Source organism: Melanostigma gelatinosum, assembly GCF_949748355.1.
Source record: "Melanostigma gelatinosum genome assembly, chromosome: 19".
Classification (NCBI taxonomy): Eukaryota; Metazoa; Chordata; class Actinopteri; order Perciformes; family Zoarcidae; genus Melanostigma; species Melanostigma gelatinosum.
Window position 1 is genome coordinate 5855155 of NC_136652.1, and position 19745 is coordinate 5874899.

The 19745-nt window shown below is 45.1% G+C and overlaps 1 protein-coding gene and 1 pseudogene across 5 annotated transcripts in view; both read right to left on the reverse strand.

The window, feature by feature from the left end:
* Positions 1-402: 402 nt before the first annotated feature.
* Positions 403-2601, reverse strand: LOC306793491 (putative G-protein coupled receptor 139; annotated as a pseudogene). The gene is made up of 2 exons: positions 2469-2601; positions 403-1412 (listed from the first exon to the last, which is right to left on the reverse strand). The product of its transcript is annotated as a putative G-protein coupled receptor 139 (transcript).
* A 2652-nt stretch (positions 2602-5253) lies between these two features.
* Positions 5254-19745, reverse strand: part of fynb (FYN proto-oncogene, Src family tyrosine kinase b) — a 56129-nt gene continuing 41637 nt past the window's right edge. For 2 of the 4 annotated variants that reach the window (XM_079290946.1, XM_079290947.1), the window contains 9 exons: positions 17570-17668; positions 17010-17113; positions 16647-16796; positions 13412-13576; positions 10999-11178; positions 9431-9507; positions 8112-8265; positions 7492-7623; positions 5254-6766 (listed from right to left, as the gene is read on the reverse strand). In XM_079290946.1, coding sequence (XP_079147072.1) covers positions 6558-6766; positions 7492-7623; positions 8112-8265; positions 9431-9507; positions 10999-11178; positions 13412-13576; positions 16647-16796; positions 17010-17113; positions 17570-17668 — 1270 coding nt within the window. In that variant the 3' untranslated portion in view covers positions 5254-6557. Of the gene's footprint in view, positions 6767-7491; positions 7624-8111; positions 8266-9430; positions 9508-10998; positions 11179-12905; positions 13062-13411; positions 13577-16646; positions 16797-17009; positions 17114-17569; positions 17669-19745 lie in introns of all 4 variants that reach the window. The other 2 variants (XM_079290948.1, XM_079290949.1) reach the window with 2 other exon arrangements.

The window sequence follows — 19745 nt, forward strand, 5'->3', positions numbered from 1 at the left end:
ATCTGGACAAATTTCATGGAAACACATGGAAAAGCTTTTGAGATATTTCAGTCTGGACTAAAAGAATGACCAACCTTGCCATCCTAATGGCTATCTAGTTGGCGAAAAACAAAAATAAAAGGTGCTAAATTCCAAAATCAGAGCATATCTGTGATTGTGGGATTACCTCCACACTGCCCTCAACATGGCGACGGTGGCTAGTAGCCAACAATGCTAACAGTACGAACAGTGCAAACAACAGAAACATTGGTGACAGAGTATAAACAGTGTTTATCTGGGGGGAATTTATCTTCTCTAAGATTCTCTAAGATTAGTTTGTCAAACTACAATTTCCATGGTCAATGACGAACATTTATGGTTTAAAGTAAAAGTCTGATCTTTGTCCATTCCTCCAGATCCTTTCTACTTTGTCAGTTTGAGATTGGTTAGCACCACAGTCGCAGGGTCACTGGGTGGCGAGGCCTTATGATCTACGACTGAGAAGACTTTCATGGTGGTGTGGGTGAGTACTGAGCCCAGCTCGAGGGCCTTCGCCTTGCACGTCACCACCTGGACGAGCTCCCGCCGGAAGCGGCGGCTGACCATGCAGTAGAGCAGGAAGTTGGTGGTGGAGTTGAGGTTCTGCAGCATGTTGGCCAAGTCTCCGGCCACATTGATGGGGATGCTGTAGTCGTTCCTGTCGAAGTTCTCGTCGTTGTACTTGGTCCTGAGGATGCAGTACGTGACAAAGCGGGGCAGGCTGAGGACGACGAAGGCCACGGAGATGGTGCCCAGCACCAGGATGGTCCTCCTCAGCATGGCCCTGGTGCTCCTCCCGTGCATGATGCGACGCTCTTCCTTGGTGAACAGGTTTGTGGCGCGGCAGAGATGGTGCCCGATGAGGTAGTTGAAGATGATGACCAACACGATGGGGATTCCCCCCGAGAGGAAGGTAGTTATCCACACAATAACTGTCGTGTACACCTTATCGCGGTAGTGACACCTGGGCTGCGTCATATTCTCCCCGTGCACGGTGAGGTTGACCGGTGTGACGGTGTTGATCCAGCCCAACGGCACAGAGACGAGATGCGACACCAGGACGATAGCAACACAGCTCAGTTTAGTGACCCGGGCCTGGGAGAAGTGCTGCTTGGCCGCCGTGCTGCGAAGAACGAGGTAGCGCTCGATGGTGAACACCACCACGATCCAGGAGGAGCTGTAGAGTGAGCCATACTGCAGGAACCCCAGGATGCCACACCAGGGATGGGAGTGCCAGAAGGGCTGCAGGAGCCAGAAGGTGAGGGTCAGGTCAATGAGGATCACCCACACCAGGTACAAGGTGTCCACGATGGCCAGACAGCTCAGGTAAATGATGGCTGTGTTGGCCATCCCGCATTTACGGAAGCAGATCATGTAGAATGTGAAGAGGTTGGCTGGAAGACAGGAACACAGATGATCAGATGGATACATTTGCCCGCCAGGTGGTACTTTATGAATTCATTCATTGATTGTGTTCTGGCCACTCCGGGGCAGCAGCAAAATAATTTGAAAGCTGTTCTCATTCCCAGGGTTCCTTTGTTCCTTTGTCACGCCCCTTGGCGTCTGATGCCGACGCACAAGGCACACTTTAGCATCTGTATGAGATGCACCGGGCTTTCAAGTAACTACACTCAAGTACTACTCCGGGAGAGTGATGACATACTATAAATACCAAAAATAACCCCACACTGACACCAGGAGGTCGGTGGTTGACACCAGTGTTCCTGTTCCAAAGTGTAGTTGAGCTATTTTGAAGTTACGTTGTTTTCTGTACTTATGTTGTTTACGTTTTACGTTCTTATTTTAAGCCCTGAACCATAATGTTTTGTCCTTGACCTAGCTAAGTGGTTTTGTTTGCTAGGTTAGTAACTTAGCCACATAGCTAACAAATAAGCTAAAAGATGCTAAAACAGAATGAAGCCCTGACGGGATTTGCAGAGTTGGGCGATATCGCTGCGGGTTTGTCACTTTGATTGACGCTTTCACCTTAGATCTACACATTGATTCCATTTTTAATGAATCGTATTTTGGCTAGTGCCAACAAAGTATTTTAATGCTTAATAAATCAGTAATAATCGGTTTCAGTGTATAAAACAAAGGACATTTTGGGGTTGAAAATATAGCCGAGTTACCATGCTAACTCTTAAACCATAAGGTGACGTTTCCAGTTCTACATGTCAAGAACATACTAAGTGTAACTAAGACAGTGTTTGTTTCTGGAAGTGTGTTTTTAATAAAAAAATGGTGATTGACCAGAATGGTTTGTGGGTCATAGTGGGCAAGGGAAGGAGGCATTTCCGATTATTGCCCACAGGAAAAACTGAGCAAAAGAGGATCGATTTAACAACAAAAATGTCATTAATAACGTATAAACTTATGACTGTCCTGATTAAAACGATGCAAGCGTTGTCCAGGCAAAGACCAAACAAGACGGGGGAGAGGTCACAAACCTGGAATACCCATGAGGCAAAGCAACGGGTAGTAGATCTTCTGGACGGTGACAAAGAAGGTGACGCCGGCTCCCTCCATAGTTCATTCACAGCCAGGCAATAGCACACATGCTAATACCTGCAATAAAGCCATTAGAGAGGTGGAGGAGAAGAGGAGTCACGGTAGACAAACACTGCTGAGATGAGAGATTATTTATGCTTTAAAGCACCAGAGTTTTAGAGCTTTTATTACTTTGAACTACTTGCAACATATTTAGGTGAAAGTGGAATGATTTTAAATGTCAGTTGTATGTTTACAATCATCACAGAAATGACTCAAATACAATGTGAAGTCGGGGAGAAAAAGAAACCGACTAAGACACATTAACGACATGTATTACTCCAGCTTTGGATATGGATCCAAGCTATAATTAGTATTTCATTTACTTTTGGTTGTAAATCAGGTTATTACCATTATACACACACCTCTTTAGCTCATTTGTTTGTGTGATTCAACTCGTAAAAAGAACCACAGTTAAACTGAGCCGTTCAGCCGATGACTAACAGTAAACGCTGGATGAAGGCTGATCGCTCTGCTTTAGGGTCTCACCGGGCGGGGAGTCGCTGGAGAGAAGGAAGCAGTGGAGGGTTCTGTGGAGTGTTTTTTTCTTTTTTCAATCTAACTACCTGAAAAACGACACTAATCCACCGTTGATCACACACACAGATCCCTATAGCTCTCTGTCTAATGCGTGTTTTATTAAGGCGTACTTAACATTAATAACCTTTTCTGAAATGAAGGAAAGCTAAAAACAGAAGAAGTGAAATCTGGCCCGATATAGGTCAGAAGTATAAAATGAGACATACCTGGTGTCTGTAGATCCTCCGTGCTGTGTTCTATATTTGCTCTGAAGGTGTCACACAGAAGGGACTTCTTCCACAGAGGGTCATACCAGCTGAGTTATGTCTCCTCGAGGACAAGACCATCACTGATATGATGAACGGTGGGTGAGGCGGCTCCAGCTGCTGCCGCTATAGAGCTTCAGGAGGAGGGAGTCACACCCTGACCGACAGCTGGTGTTCACATACTCAATGATGCAAACGAAAAAGATGTCAGTAAACTACGAAATAGCACAAAATGAAACAAAATCAACACGTCGTTTGATCTGTTCTGGATGTTCTTTACTCCTGTAACGTTAAAGCAGTCATGTGTGCTGCACAGGTCAAACTCATCATTTTTACGGCGCTTCCAGCCAGCAAGCCGTCACATTATCGAGCCGAGAAGCGATCCTCTAAGGACACAGGTCTGAGTGTATTTTCCCACTGGATAGCTGCAACTAAAAGCAAAGTTACATGAATGAAAGAAAGACTTCTAAAAGGAATTCAAATAAAAAAACGCTGAAAGGTTTGTGTTACAAAAAGAGGCAAATGGTCCATAAAAGAAAAATTGTTTTAATTGACAAATGCAAATCTTCCAGCTGTTGGGAAACAATGACGCTGCACAATCCTGCATGGAGGACAGTGTGGGCGATGTGCCCCTGACCCCTAAGGGCCCCAAAGAGTCCCAGGTTCACTGCATGTCAGTCAGTCTTGGTATGTTTTTGAAAGTGCCAACTCATCAGAGAATATGCGGCACTAACGTACAAACTATATGTATGAACTATGGGGAGTCCGGCATTATTAATGTCATATTTAGGATGCAAAATATATGGACAACAAATGTACTTTGATACACTAATCACTGTTTGTACTAAAGTAAAGACCTGTGATTTGATTGTGAAGCAGGAAGTGCATTCCTAAATAGAGCTGGAATTCCCCTTTATAAAGTCTTAACTCGCCTCAGATAGCATGCTAGATTTCACAACACACACACACACACACACACACACAAACGTATTATTTCAGCTAACTAAGCACATATGTCGACTGTATAGTTGTAGAAACAACTGCAATACGTGAGTTTCCACCAGAGTGTTTTTGTGAATTCTGATTTTGAACATGTGGCCACTTACATTAAAGGCTTTAATGCTCAATTGAGATTTTTGTCCAGCGGATCTGGATTTTTCTGCAGAGACTGTTCATAAACATATTTGAAGTGACTCATATGTGACTCATACATCATTGCGTACATATCTCTGCCCTCACACATCTCCCATGCAACCAATAATGTCACACACACACACACGGGACGGCCAATTGGTCTGAGGGCACATTGTTTCAAAATCACACTCGCAGTTGTTGGAGTCCAGTAAAAGCCAGACTCTTTTAAAATATTGCTAAATTTTACAGATTTGGGCTCAATTTTACAGATTTGGGTTCCCCGTTACAGATAATATTACAAAGTCATAAGGCTGATATTTAACTTACAACTCCTCTGTGAACTAGGTTAAATATACATCACATATTGTTAAATCTAGCAGAGCCAAGCTTACAGGGAACCATCTACTCCTAAAATATGATTTATGGCTTCTTACGACTCAAAAACATACACTAACTCATGAGGAAAACTTAACTTAATAATTCTGCATTTATTTTAGGTCCATGTAAAATGAATAAACCTCATGTGTCTTAGATTATGCTCATCTGCCTTAACGATACAGTTCACTAATTATTATAAAAGTATTTTTATGTCACAAACATGATCCACGTCTGATAACCAATGATGCGCGCGCACACACACACACACACACACACACACACACACACACACACACACACACACACACACACACACACACACACACACACACACACACACACACACACACACACACACACACACACACACACACACGTACGTCTTGGAAAGAGTGTAAAATGTTTATTGTTCTTTTCTGAATTCCAAACGCCAAGTCACTGAATTAACGAAACAACTTATGTTAAAAAATGCAAATGAAAAGCAATATGGGAGGGAAGTTAGCGACACTTAAAAACAATTAGCTGTACGACTACAAACATGTTTCCATTGGCCACGAAACCGTCTGCATTGAGACCAGATCAGGGCCGCATTCCACTCGTTTTTCAAATCCAGCTGGTTTCTTTGCGAAATCCTCCACATCTAACCCAGAACACGGATTGGCCCCGAAGCTTCCGCTGAACGTACAGTTGTGACTTCTTAAGGGATCACTTAAAGAGGTTAAATAAAAACATACTCTGTAAAAAACAAAAGACTCAAATACTGATGGACGACAACCTAGTCAGTATAAGATAAAAAGAGGAAGGAAGTGAGCTGGTCCAGGATCAGCTGCAGGTCGGCGCGCGATGGACCGACCGCTCGAATAAGATATACATACTCTCTTCTTAAATTAACTTTCTCTCTTCCAGTTCAACACAAAAAACACTTTTTCACAAAACTATAAGTGAGGGAGGGATATGTTCAGAATCCTTACGCGCTCGGCTGTAATTTACAGAAACACGTGACACATATCATTTGTAAAAAGAGCCGTGAGCCATAGAGCAGCAGCCTGACGCCTCAGAGAGAGCTCTGTGCGTGTGTGTGTGTGTGGGGGGGGGGGCTGATGAGGACTGCTTCATGCTCGTCTCAAGTTGCTGGAATACTACTTACCGAAAAGTCAAGAACAAAGCAATAGTCTGGGGTCGACCTTTTTTTTTTTTTTCTTCTTTTTTTTTTACACATTATGGAAAATTAGAAAAAAATATATATGAGGCTTCCGATCCGATCTCTAGAAAATAATACAGGAGCTACGGTACAATACACGTACAGGTTAACTGTGTCTGCTTCTGAAATGGTTCTCTTTGTTTGCCTTCATCATTTTGATTATTATTTTTGTGCAGGAGAAAATAAAAATCTCAAAGCAAACAAATAAACAGAAACGAGCCGTTCTTATTTACACTGAATACATTGCATTACATTGCCTCCGTCCGTCGTACACCACCTCCTCAACCTCCCCACTTATGGCATTCGCTGAGTTCAGACACTAGAGGGCGTGTCAGAGACCGAGGGGGTGGGGGGGTTGTGTTTTAAGGGTTTTGGAGCTTGAGGAAGCTGTACAGATCCTTAAAATTAAAAAAAGGCCCGGCTGGGAAGGCTCCAGAGTTTTGTAACGGCGCCGATTCGGCCAGTCCTGCCCCCAGCCCAGCGGGGGGGGTCTAGAGGTTGTCCCCGGGCTGGTACTGAGGCTCGGTGGCCGTGAAGTAGTCCTCCAGGAAGGCTTGCAGGTACTCGAAGGTGGGCCGCTCCTCGGCGTCCTTCTTCCAGCACTGCAGCATCAGCTCGTGCAGCGAGATGGGGCAGTCCTGGGGGCACGGCATCCTGTAGCCCCGCTCCACCTGCTCCAGCACCTCGCGGTTGTTCATGCCTGGAGGTGAAGACACACACGCACGGGGTGATGGAGGTGCCGACGCCTTAAAACAGATCGACGCGAGAGCTCCGCGGAGACCCGGCTGCTTGCGTCTGGGCCTCGGTGGCCTTTGGTGCTAATATTTTCCTTCAGGGTTAATTTGTTGTTGTTTTAAGTGGCGCTGTTTGATCGTACTCATCTATGGTCTGTGGATGGGGGTCTGTGGATGGGGGTCTGTGGATGGGGGTCTGCACCGGGGAGGGAGCAGCAGCGTGCTAACAGATGTGTTAGCATGCTGCTGCTCCCTCCAGCTCGTTGCGTGCTGACCTTCCTCGGCCCACCAGCCCACATCTGGACAAACATGTGTTTCCCTCCCTGCGTGGAGCTGCACTCTGAGTACACTCGCCCCCCCCCCCCTCCCTCCTCCTCCCCCGTTTCTGTTTCTGTCTGAAAGTCAGTTGTCCCACAGGCGAGCAGCGGTAATTAAGAGTTGCCTCACATTCTGGCAGAGAGAGGAAGGTTACTCCAGCATTACTTCGATAAACAGCATGAGGGGCCTGTTGCTATGGGGGGGGGGGGGGGGGGGGGGCAGTGTTTGTTTTGGTAACGACCCGGCTACATGCAGCAGAGGTTTGTTCTTATCAGGCCGCTTTATCGATGCGTCCCAAGTGGTCTCAAGGCGAAAGCTACGACCGAGCCTCTGCTCTGTTTAACCCCCCCCCCCCCCCCCCCCCACCACTCACCTGGGTAAGGCACCCGTCCTTTGGTGACCAGCTCCGTCAGCAAGATGCCGAACGACCACACGTCGGACTTGATGGTGAACTTCCCGTACAGCGCAGCCTCCGGGGCCGTCCACTTGATGGGGAACTTTGCGCCTGCAGGAGAGCAGAGACGAGAGAAGCATCGGTGAGGGATGTGAAGTCACGTGATTTATGAGAGTCTCCCTTTATAGTTCAATAAAGTTTCACAACATGAACAAACCAAATGATCCGCGACTTTGAGGAGAGCCACTCTGACAGCAAAAATGATCGAGGTCATATCCACATGTCGTACGATAGGTTTTTTTCAGCAGCTGGACTTGGTCTTAATCTCCTGAGGTTTTACCTTTCATCTGAACATCGAAACAGTTGTCACATGTGAGCATCAACAATACATTCTGGTGTATTGTGGGTACTATTACCTCTTCAGTTCTATCTGACCCACTGCTGGGTCACAGATATACATGCGATCGTCTAAACTTTCAAGCTGCTCGATGGAAGAGTGATGCGACGTTAATTAAGAACGCTGCTGTCACGTCGGGTCGTGTTGGGCCGAATGACAACTTTCAGCATCTGCCAACTATAAAAAAAAAGTTCAGCTTCACCTTGCCGAGCAGTGTATTCGTTGTCCTCGATGAGCCTGGCCAGGCCGAAGTCGGCGATCTTGCACACCTGGTTCTCCCCCACCAGGATGTTGGCGGAGCGCAGGTCTCTGTGGATGTAGTTCATCCTCTCGATGTAGGCCATGCCCGCCGCCACCTGGATGGAGCACATAGAGCTGAGGACGCCAGCCTGGGACCGTTTCTTGCTGAAGGCTGCGAGTGTGCTTTTGCCTCACGCGGCGAGAAAAGCACTACTTTGTGTGTGACTTTTAAGTGCATTCAGAAAATATGGATACATGTTGGTTGGGAGAGAAAACATACAGATCTTTTCCATTCAGCATGCAGGCCTAATAAATACCTCTCTGTGGTTTCAAGGAAGTTTAATTCCGATTGCAGTAGATTTATAACCTGCCGGAAATAGGATGCTCTGGTATGGCCTGAATATATCACGTAAAGTAGAACTGTGTGTTTAAAATGAAAAGCCTACCAGCCGAGTTCAGTATAACGTCCACTGAGCTGCTGGAAGGCTGTGTTTTCCTTTCATGTATTTTTATGCACGTTAAAACAGCTGCATGGAAACAGCTGCATTTCATTAACACTTCAATTGGGCGATTACGTTTTATAGTCGTTCGGTGGTTTTTGCCTTTTGTCAAAAATAAGAGTCGAGGCACTAAATTGGACATTGAAACGCTTTTGCCAAATGATTTCTGAAGTCGCAAACATTTAGTTCAATATCTCCAAACCAGTTGATTCAAATGCACCAAATTCTAATTGCTGTGAAACAAATAGCAAACTGATCAATTGGTTTGATTCACAGACAATGAATTGGCAGTTATTTTGGGAGGATTTGACATTTTGACTTGCCATATATCATCTCATATGAAATATCTTGAACATTTTGGCTTTGGACAGTTAGAATTGCACAAGAATTATGGATACGTCTACTTGGGTTTTAGGAAATTCTAAGGGACATTTTCAACGTTTTTTTAACATCACGGACAAATCACACGATAGAGACAATAAACGGCAAATGAATGTCACTCATGAAGATAATCGTTTGTTGCAGCCCTACTCACAGTCTTAATTTATCAAGGAAGTGTTGAGTTTACTGGACCAAATAATAAACAGGGAGGCATCTAACTGAATGTAATAAAATACACGGCTGGTCTCTAAAAGAAGCCTGTTTCAAATAAAGGCCTCGTCTTCTGAGCTGAGGCATGTTTCCAAAGGTTCTACATTTTTCTGTCTCTCGTTTTCAGTAAACACTTGATGAGAAACAAGTCTACTATTCCGGTTATTGATGTTCTTTGATCAAGGGTTACCTGCGCTGCTATGTCCACCAGGTTAGGGAGCTTCAACCCTCGTCCTTCTCCGTCCTTTAAGAATTCCAGCAGGCTTCCTACAGCAGACGTAAACACACGTCTGATGTCAGTCCACACACAGACACTGAAGAGACAAACTGTACGTCTCCGATCCAGCAGCCAATCAGTGGCGTGCCCCCGACCCTCTAAATGTTTTGGAGACGTGAGGTGTGTAATTTGTCCGTTCACTTCCACTTCATACCATCAACAACAATGAGTTAAAGTTCCAGGGTAAATACAGAATTGGGGGATCACCGCAAATACTTTGACATCAGTCTGCTTTTTCAACAACACATTCAGTTCTCCAACTCAGCGGGCTGACCCAGATGTGACAGCCTCTGCATGCGACGGACGCAGCGATGCACATCAAAGTTTCCACTCTTGTGTTCTCTGGTTTGTAATGTGCGTCCGCAGCTCTTTCTTGTGGGCTTTCTAAATTGCAGTGTTTTTTATTTTGGAGGGTTGTTTCGAAGGCCTTAATCATCTTCAGACTCTTTGAAACAAAGTTTACCAGACACATCATTCTGACTGGAGTGAAACAAAAACACTCTGGTCTTAATTAATGATGAAGATTAATTCAAATTAATGAGCACATTCATGGTCTTCAGAGGATGATTTCAAATGTCTTCAGAGACCCTCCGACTATTCTTCTTGTTTCAACATCAGGAAAACATTTCCACTGACACAAAGATTAACATCTAATGTGTAGATTGTAATTGCTGAATTTACTCAGCGTATTCATGCTTCCAAGAGGATGAACCCTTTCCATTTTCAACATTTCATGGGCGTTACCTTTTTTATTGCTTGCCAGAAGGATAAATCTCTTACATCTAAATGAACAATCTGGTCTAACACAATGTGCCAGGCACAAATGCATTGTAGACTGATAAAGGGGCTTACTAGAAACATAAAGGGCTACACCTAGAACCATATGTGAAAGGTTCCACCCAGAAGCCCCTATAAGAGGTTCTACAGAGAACACTCTCCCTTCCTTCCAGAGAACCCTACATGAAAAGGGTTTTTATCTAGAATCCACCCAGGGGGTTCTACAGAAAGACAGATTTTCTTGCCAAATGGAATTTAGTAAGAAAGGCATCTCTTCCTCTCTGCCTGTATCCATGTGTGTCATGTGCTGTCAGTGGATGCATAACGTCCGTAGGCAAATATAGGAAGAGACAGGTTGTATCCACAGTGTTGCATTAGCCTGAAGAGCTATATACATATAGCAAAAGCATAGCTTCAGGTCCCAAGTCAGATTCAGGTCTCAAATGTAGCTGTACCAGTTGGGACCAATCGAGTTGGGGTCTTAAAGGTGCAGGTACAGGTTCAGGTCTCAGCTCGAGACTCTTTTGTAAGATTAGGTGCAACTTCACAGGGCTGCTAGTGGGGCCTTACAAATTGGGTCTTATTTTAATTTTACAGTTCGGTATGAGTTGCCACGGTTCTGTTATTGGGACTGAATGCTCTAACAAAGAACTGTATTTGTGTTGTGTGTGTGTGTATACACGCTTATGTTCGTGTTCATCTACCTTGGCCCATGTACTCTGTGACGATGTAAATGGGCTCCTCGGACACCACGGCGTAGAGCTGCACCAGCTTGTCGTGGCGGAGTTTCTTCATGATCTGCGCCTCCTCCAGGAAGGACTCGGGCGACATGGTGCCCGGCTTCAGAGTCTTCACCGCCACCTTGGTGGTGCCGTTCCACGTTCCTGGCACACGCGCACACAAGCTGGCGTCAGCACAGGGGCAACATCGATTCACATTCAAATCACATCACGTCAAAGTCAGACATGCCAACCCTGCCGTCAAACCTGAGGGGAGGATCGGCGGCCGAGCGGTCGAGTCTTGCTTGGAAATGACAATGTGGTAAACGTGCAGCACAGAATGAGATCAGGAGACCGTATCACAACCAGCTCGTCTGTAACTCTCATGCACGGAGGTTGTGCTGGAGGATAATTAAATGGGTACCAGATTGAGACTTGACCTGGATTTGAAATGGCTTTTAAAAGCCGGGAGAGGGATCCAGCGGGGCTTTGAGAGCCACAATACGCCAACACGGGAGCAGATCATCCTTTGTAGGATGATTAACAAAAGGCAAGCCTGTAAGCTCCTCGCTGGTTGCATGCAACACAGCATGGCACTGCCACCAATGTGCTCCGCCTCTGTATCAGAGCGAGCATAATAAGATACACGGATCACTGTTACTGTAACACTGTAAACTGGTACTCCGTTCATCTCATTCTGTGACAGTAATGGGTGGAGGAATATTAGTAGTGACCCAAAGGGAGCGCAGAGCCCGTCATCTAACGTGTGGTGTGCTATACATGTGTTTGGGGGTCGTGGGCTTCGTTAGTGGTGCAGCTGTGTAGATATTTTGGGAGTCTGGACTGAGCCGGTGACGGTCACCTGCTGGTGATAGGATCCCAGAGGCTGGGAGTCATCTGGGAGAAGCCCGATGCTCAGTATCTGTCCAGCTGGAATATGATAAGAATGCGCACCCTCATGTTCTGCAGTATGGAAGCCCAAAATGGACAAAACTAAACACTAGGAAATTATATGAAAAAAATGTAGTTAAACATATAAATATATATGTAAATGAGCAAATAAATCGTGAAATTATTTAATAAATTATTCAAACTTTTCCGGTCAAATACCATTATTGTGACGATAAACAGAATAAATACAACTACAAAATGCTCCTCGACAGCCCGGAGACAATGTTCTGTATTTGACTGACGGGAGCCCTGGGACAGAATGTCGACAAACGTATGACGGTAACTTCATTTACAAGCTGATGTCAGAGTTTTATCAGCAGTAGTCTTGAAGAATAAGGCTCCCGCCCTTTAGCGGGTAGAAGCTGTTTGCAAGCGCTGCAGCTAACTAGCTACTTAGCTGTGTTACAACCAACCGGCTGATGCTGTAAATAAACTCAGTTTATAGTCTTTCAGCTCGACTAGGCTGCACATGCTACCTAGCTAGCTAAAAGTTTGACACGGCATCAAAGTTAAGAGCAAATGTTAACGACAGCAGCTAGCCGGCTAATTGCTTTGGTTACTTCGTGTTTCCATTGTTAACATGTTCCTCTAAGAGAGAACTTTGTGAAAATCGACCATTTTGGAGTTCCATACTGCTCATTTAATTACTGGAAATAACAACAAAGTCGAAATTTGTATTTATAATTCAGAACAGATTTTCTAAACGTTATTTCATGGATTTTGTTTTGCAAAACAAATCCTGCAGGAACGCTGGAAAGGGATAAGATAGCAGTTGCTTTCATCTACAATTAGCTCACAAATTTTCAAATTATTTCTTGGCGCATTGTAGAATGCATGTAAAAGGATAAATACAAATCTTTACATGTATTTCCAGGGTGGCCCAAGGTGAACATTTTTAAAAAAGGGTACTTTTTGGGGGGGCGGGGTGGGAGTTTCCTTACCGTAAAACACATCAGCAAAACATCCCGTCCCCAGCTTTACTTCCAACTCAAGTGTGTCTCTGCTGATCTCCCAGGCATCATGATTCAAGCCCACAGTGTCAGGGATGTAGTTCACACACACGCCCGTTAAATTAAAGCACAAACCATCCGCACTCTCTACATGGGGAGGGAAGGCAAGGCACACAGGGTTAACTACTGGGGAGAGGAACATGCATCGAGGGACATGGAAGGGAGCCATCTCCAGACTGTGAGAGCAGAGTCTCCTGACACATTGGATCTTTCTTACAGATGATTTTGGAAGGGAGGGGTCAAAGAACCCATTTCCCTGGCAAAAGCCCCAAACTGAGAATTATCGTAATTTCCTGCCCCATTTTCTCATTTCATCCCCTCCCTTCCCGGGGCCAGATTATTCGCTTGCCGTTTTGGAGTCAGTCTGGTGTCTCTGCTGGCTCAGGCTCGGCCCCTTCCATGCGGCCCTCCTCTTCCGGAGGCGACTGGATCCGTACCCATCCAGACCTCCCCAAACTGCCCGTTCCCGAGACGCTTGATGAGCTGCAGCGACTCTCGCGGGATCTCCCACACGTCTTTGGTTTTAACGGACAGGTCGGCGAGGCGTGGCATCCCTTTGTGGCAGGGAACCACCAAGCGACAGCAGAGCCCGGCGGCTCGGTCTGCACGCGCCCCGCACGGCGATGCACAAATAAAAGCACAGACAGAGACGTGGAGAGCGTTAGCAGAGCGTCCAGCAGGAGAGCGGGGAAATCCTCAAAGCAACACAAGCAACTAGACACAAGGAGGACGAAGAGCCAACTGGAAACCAGGCTGCTTTCAGGTCAGGCCATCCTGGAGAGATCAGTCTAATGTGGTCTCCATGATCATTAGTGATGTCATCTGGGTTATTTTAATGATGTCATGTTTGGTTTTTTTGGGCTTGGAATCTACAAATCTCTGAAGGAAAACCTGCGTTAAAAAAACAGGGGTATTTATCACACAGGGAAGCACTATTGTGTTGCATTATGGGAAGTTTAGGATCCGGTACTTAGTTGTTTAATTTAAAAAGAAGAGGAATTCAGTGCCAGATGTGTGAGCTTCCTCACCAGTAACTCATACTGCTGCTAAAGCAGCAAGTCATAGGAAAAGCAAGGCTCCGTGATATGGCTCACTTTGGCTCATGGCATCTACTCGCATACACTTCACGATAATGACGGTACTTTGCGCAGAGAGATAGCTCCGGTTACGTCGGTCACCCATCTGGGAAATCTACGCCACCCAGTTGTGGTTAAACACGGGGACGTCATGCTCCACGAGAAGCATGAAGCACCGCGCTTGTTTAGGCAACCGAGTGGCGCTCCAGCTGCTGCCATTTCGACCCCTCCGCGGCCGCGATGGTTGTCCCTTTAGCCGATGACACCGTGTTGTCTGTGTCACAAATCAAACAACTTTTACTCTGAAAGGAAGCTCTCGTGATTGATTAGGCCAGTGGATTACAGGCAGAGTTTCCGTTGGTACCTCAATCTAGTGAGACACCCCCCCCCCCCCCCCCTCCTCCCCGCTGCCAGCGATAAGGCCTCAGGTTGTTTGCACGAGGCAGTAAATACGAGATAAAGGCCCGCGTCAACCCCCCCCTGCAACTTGACCATCAAAGCCCATCTGGGCTCAGCGGCTCCACTCAAGACGTCAATACAGCTCGATGTTCGCCCTGCTGGCTGCCATACAAGCGCTTGCAGCCACACACCACGCATCACAACAGTCTTTCCTAGAAATACGTGGAAGCTTCAAATGATCTGAGTCAATAAATTCCATCCATAACCCCCCAGATGAAATGTTATTTTTATTTTGAAGAATCTGTCAGCGAGGATGCGGTTATTCAACTTGCTAAACCAGATTTGGTCTGACGGTCCATTTTGGTTTCCTTAACTTTGGTGTCGCAGAGAGGTAGTTTACCAACAGCCACTGATCCAACCCGGGGACAAAGACTTACTGGACATAGACTGGACCAGTTCTCATCAGGACCAAGACTTACTAAGTCAACGTTGGCAAAGATGAAACGTAAACATTTTGACGTGCAATTGCTATCTCAAACATTTGACTTAGTATCTCCTAAACTAGACTTTAAAGTCAATATTATGAGACAATAAGTCAACATCTTTGACTCAATTTTTACTTCTTTAAATTAGACTTACCATGAGCATTTTGTATTTTGTATCATGTCTACTTTTTCATCTATTTGAGGCTGCTCTATTGCCCATGAATTCAGGATGAACGGGCTATTTGTTCTTTTCCAATGTTACATAATCTGGATTCTCGAGGCCTTTCTTGTCCCTTCAGTCGCATCTGACGAATAGCTACAGTACACACTGCCAGATGTGCTCTTTAGCTCTTTGAAGACATGACAACAGAGGAAAGCAGAAAGCAATTAAAGCAAATGTCCTGAAAAGAGTCAAGGTTCTTTGCAAAAGACGCGTCGTCGGCTCCGTACGTCATCTGGGACGATGATGAATAAATAGTGATGACGTAGACGGGGCGGTTATTGCGCAACGACACAAACACACAGAAAAAAACAAACATGATGTTGATTTTAGGGCTTAAACGTCGATACGGCAATGTGCCAACCAGAGCGTGACGGAGGGAAAAAAACCCCGTTTCTCAGTGAGAGGGACGCAGAGGAACACAGGAACGCTTCATCGTTACGCCCTAGACGTAGAGTAAGAGAGGCAAACGAGAACAAAGAAGGACAAACTGACAACAAGTGCAATAATCACCGTCTCATCCTGTAAATCTGATTATCAAAGATGTGCGTCTGCGGCACAGATGCAGCGGGTCATCTACTGGCAGCACAAGCTCAACGCACACATCTGGATGACGTGATGCTAACAGAGTCTCCCTTTGCTGAAGAAGAGCGCTAAATAAGTGGCTTTTCGCGAATCCACCTAAATAAATAAAGACGCGAATGGAAAACTAATTTTCGTAGGCTTCCATTTCTTTCGACTTGCACCCCGTGGTAAGTGCCACCTTTGATTGCTCCATGTTAAAAAATGTGCTGGCAGACCAGATGCAATTACAGTGTAACAGTGTCTGCTTAATGCATTCTGGATCAATTCAAGGAAATGGACACTGGGCAGAGGAGAAGACTTTGGCGTTGCTATTTGGGCCGCGGTGTTAGCGCTCTGTCTCCATGGCAACATCTGTCTGTTTCCCTCGTTAGTGGAAAGTGGGCGACGCAATGCTTCACGGGCCGTATGGCAGCCTGACCACTGAGGGGCAGCCTGACCACTGAGGGGCAGCCTCTGTGGTTTTTAGGCTAATGTACATACCATATTCTTTCAGTGCTGGAGGTTGTGAGCTGCACGATGCAATAACTTTATTTAAATCGCAAATAAAGATTCAACCTTTCAGACATGTCTGTATCTTCACAGCTTTATGTCTGTAGTTGCTGTAGTTTATCTCTGCTCCTTTCCAGAATAAAAATGAACCAAATGTTAACGAACCAGAACACATCCTAGAAAATAACAAGGATAAGTCCTTAAGGTAACGAGAATAAATAAAGTGGAATACGTCCTTAAAGTAACCAGAATGCATGCTAAAAACAACAAAGATACGTTGTAAAGTGAACGCGAATACGGTCATAGTATTTTATTATGTAGCACTGCTAAGTTGGAAGTCCTAAAATCAACACCTCCTTAAATTCCCATCTAGATATGACAGCAGTGTGAAAGTCATTTAAAGCGCAGTGTTTTATACCTGAGTAGTGCTGGACCAGCTGCTGCAGCGTGTCAAACTGAGCCCTCGTGGTGATGTAGTAGCCGCCACTGTCCAGCTTGCGGATCTTATAATGCTTGACGTGGTCACCTTTCACATCGTCCCAGTCCCGTATGGACAAGGAGAAGGCACCTGAGGGGGGACACACAGTACAGGGTTGGAGCCGCTAAACATCACGAACTAGTCGATGGTGTAAATCAGCAAAAATCGAATCAAAAGGACTTGAAACAATGCGGCTGACATTCAAAAACCATCACGGCTCTGTGTGTGTTTTTCTTCCACAGAGGTAGTGAATCTGTCACGGCATAAACACACATCAGCCTGTGTGACTCCGAGTGGGTTTACCCTTTGTGGTTTCACTCTCCCTGATGAGATAGGTTCCTCGAGGGTTGCCGGTGGACTGCAGCTGCCTCTCCGCGTCCTTACGGCCCAGTTTACCGAAGTACCAGCTGCAAGCGCAGGAGAGAACATGTTAACTCAATCCTGCACAGTACCAGTGGCTCGTAGTCAATGAGGTCGAGAGTATTTTGATCCGACACACACATTATTGAGACTTAATGGTTGTGACCTGAAAGCCCAGAGAAAAACGTGCAAAAGACAGCTGCTCAACTTGGTGCAGATGTTGGAACATGTTTTTCTGCTCCCTGCTTCTCCATAACACATGCACAACAGTTATTATAATAGGCCGTCAGCACTAGTTTACAGCTATGAGGAAGATTAAGAATACTTTTATGTCCTCATCATCATATGTTGGAGTAAAGTCTGCACATGTGCGGCTACTTCAGAGCACATTGTAGATGAAAGTCACTCGTCCTGGACCAGTGTACTGTGGCTCTCTCTCTCGAGCATCTACACACACACACACACACTACTCTCTCTCTCACACACACACACACACAACTTACTCCTCTGCCTGGATGGAGTCCACTGGAGCCACGTAATTACTGGGAATGTAGCCACTGCCACCGGTGGTGAGCGAGCGAGCATCCCACCAGTCCCCTTCGCTGAAAGAGAGAGAGAGTGAGAAGAAACAGTGGAAGCACATTAATATGAGCACAGTGATACACTTTAGGCATGAGCAGGCATGACCTCTGTGCCATTGAACACGTCAAAGCACAGCTTAACCCTTGTGTTGTCCTGGGGTCATTTTTGACCCCATTAGATGTTTAGCGTCTCTAAATAAATGAGACATGTTTTTGATTTAATATTGAATGACTTTTCCTAATTTAATGGGGACAACTGGGTAAACACAAACTCAACATGTTGATATGTAAAGTGATATTTAAAGCCATTAAAACACCCAGAAAAGATCTCTTTGCAATTTTAGGTCAATCAGTGAGATTTGATGGTGATCTGCATATTTCTCCATAGTCCCGTAACAGGGATTCTGGATGTGTACGGGTTTGGGTGCCGGGGGGGTTGTTTTATTCAAAGGGCTATTTAGGTAGTCAACAAAAAACTAAGTACCTGACACATAAACTTTGGTAGCAATTTTAATTCTAATAATGTTCTGCAGGTTCAAATTGCTGGGGTCAACAAGGATAACAAGTGGATAACAAGTGCTCGTAAATTTGAAGGTAACAGGAGGCTTAAATGTTGCAGAAATGAATGTTGACATGTTTTATATGTCAGGTAATGACTTGGAATAAAGTTGACTCAGAGGTGGGTGATCATTTATACTGTACGCTTTATAAACAGTCAAACCTGACGGGGTCATTTTTGACCCCAGAGGACAACAGGTGTTATTATTTGCTGCCATTAGAAAAATTCAAATGATTCAAGAACAGCATCCTCACTAAACTTTGATATGTACCTCTCTGTGATCAGTCAAATAGTAAAAAATAATATAAAGTCAAAATAATTCATTGTATTTTCACTCAAAAACAGGGTCTACTTTTATGTCTATTGGCCCTAAATTCCAAAATGAAGGGAACGATTTGTGGTAATGTGTTGGACTGAAGTAAGACTAAAGGTGTAAAACAGAATTGATTGACAATTTATACTATCTGCTTTAAAAACAGTCAAACCAGGTGGGGTCATTTTTGACCCCAGAGGACAACAAGTGTATGGCAGTCGGGAGGACAACAGAAGGGTTAAGTTGGACCTGCTCCCTACTGCTGCTCCATGTGGAAAACACATCGGCTAAAGTGAGTCTGTGGGGAGGAAAGTAGAGGGCGACACGTGGCGGTAGAAAAGCCCTGCAGCCACCCGTGATACAAATGTATGAACACATGTTAACGCTGTACGAGATGAGAGGAATCCAGAAGGGCCAGTCGACAGGAATGTAAGTTAGAAGACAGGTAGTATGACATGGACATGAATGGTGGAGCAATACATACAACCATGCCCACAGAAATGGCTGGGGTTAGCCTAGCTTAGCGTAAAGACTGGAGGCAGACGGGGAACACGTGGCGTGACCGTCCACAGTGGAGGTTGCACCGAGTAACTACATCACGAGGCAGCCGGTTGTGTCTCTTTAAACCTTTAAACATGTTCATACAGTAATGTGGAGGTGAGACATTGTGCTTTCAGAAGGAGAGACGTGCCGTTCGGGTTTCTTAGCTAACGACAGAGATACGTTAGCTCCCTCTAAAATAACAACTTCTTGTTTTTACATGTCTTTTTATGTATGGGTTAAATAAACAGGGTACAACCTGAGAATTCATCAGAGACGTTGGAAGACGTATTTATTCATTTCGAGCAGAGCCAAGCTAGCCGTTTCCCTCTGCTTCTAATGCTAAGCTAGGCAAGACTCCAGCTCTGTAATTTGTCCTCTGTACTAGTCAATTGATTAATAATGTTAAAGGGATGAACTTTAATGAAAATGTAACTTTTGCTAGCTGGAGGCTAGCTGTTTTCCCCCCTGCTAAGCTAGGCTAGCCACGTCCTGTGTGTGTGTGTGTGTGTGTGTGTGTGTGTGTGTGTGTGTGTATGTGTGTATATATGTATATATATATATATATATATATATATATATATATATATATATATATTAGGGGTGTAACGGTTCACAAAATTCACGGTTGGGTTCGGTACGATACAGTGGAGCCACGGTTCGGTACAGTAGAAAACTATAAATGC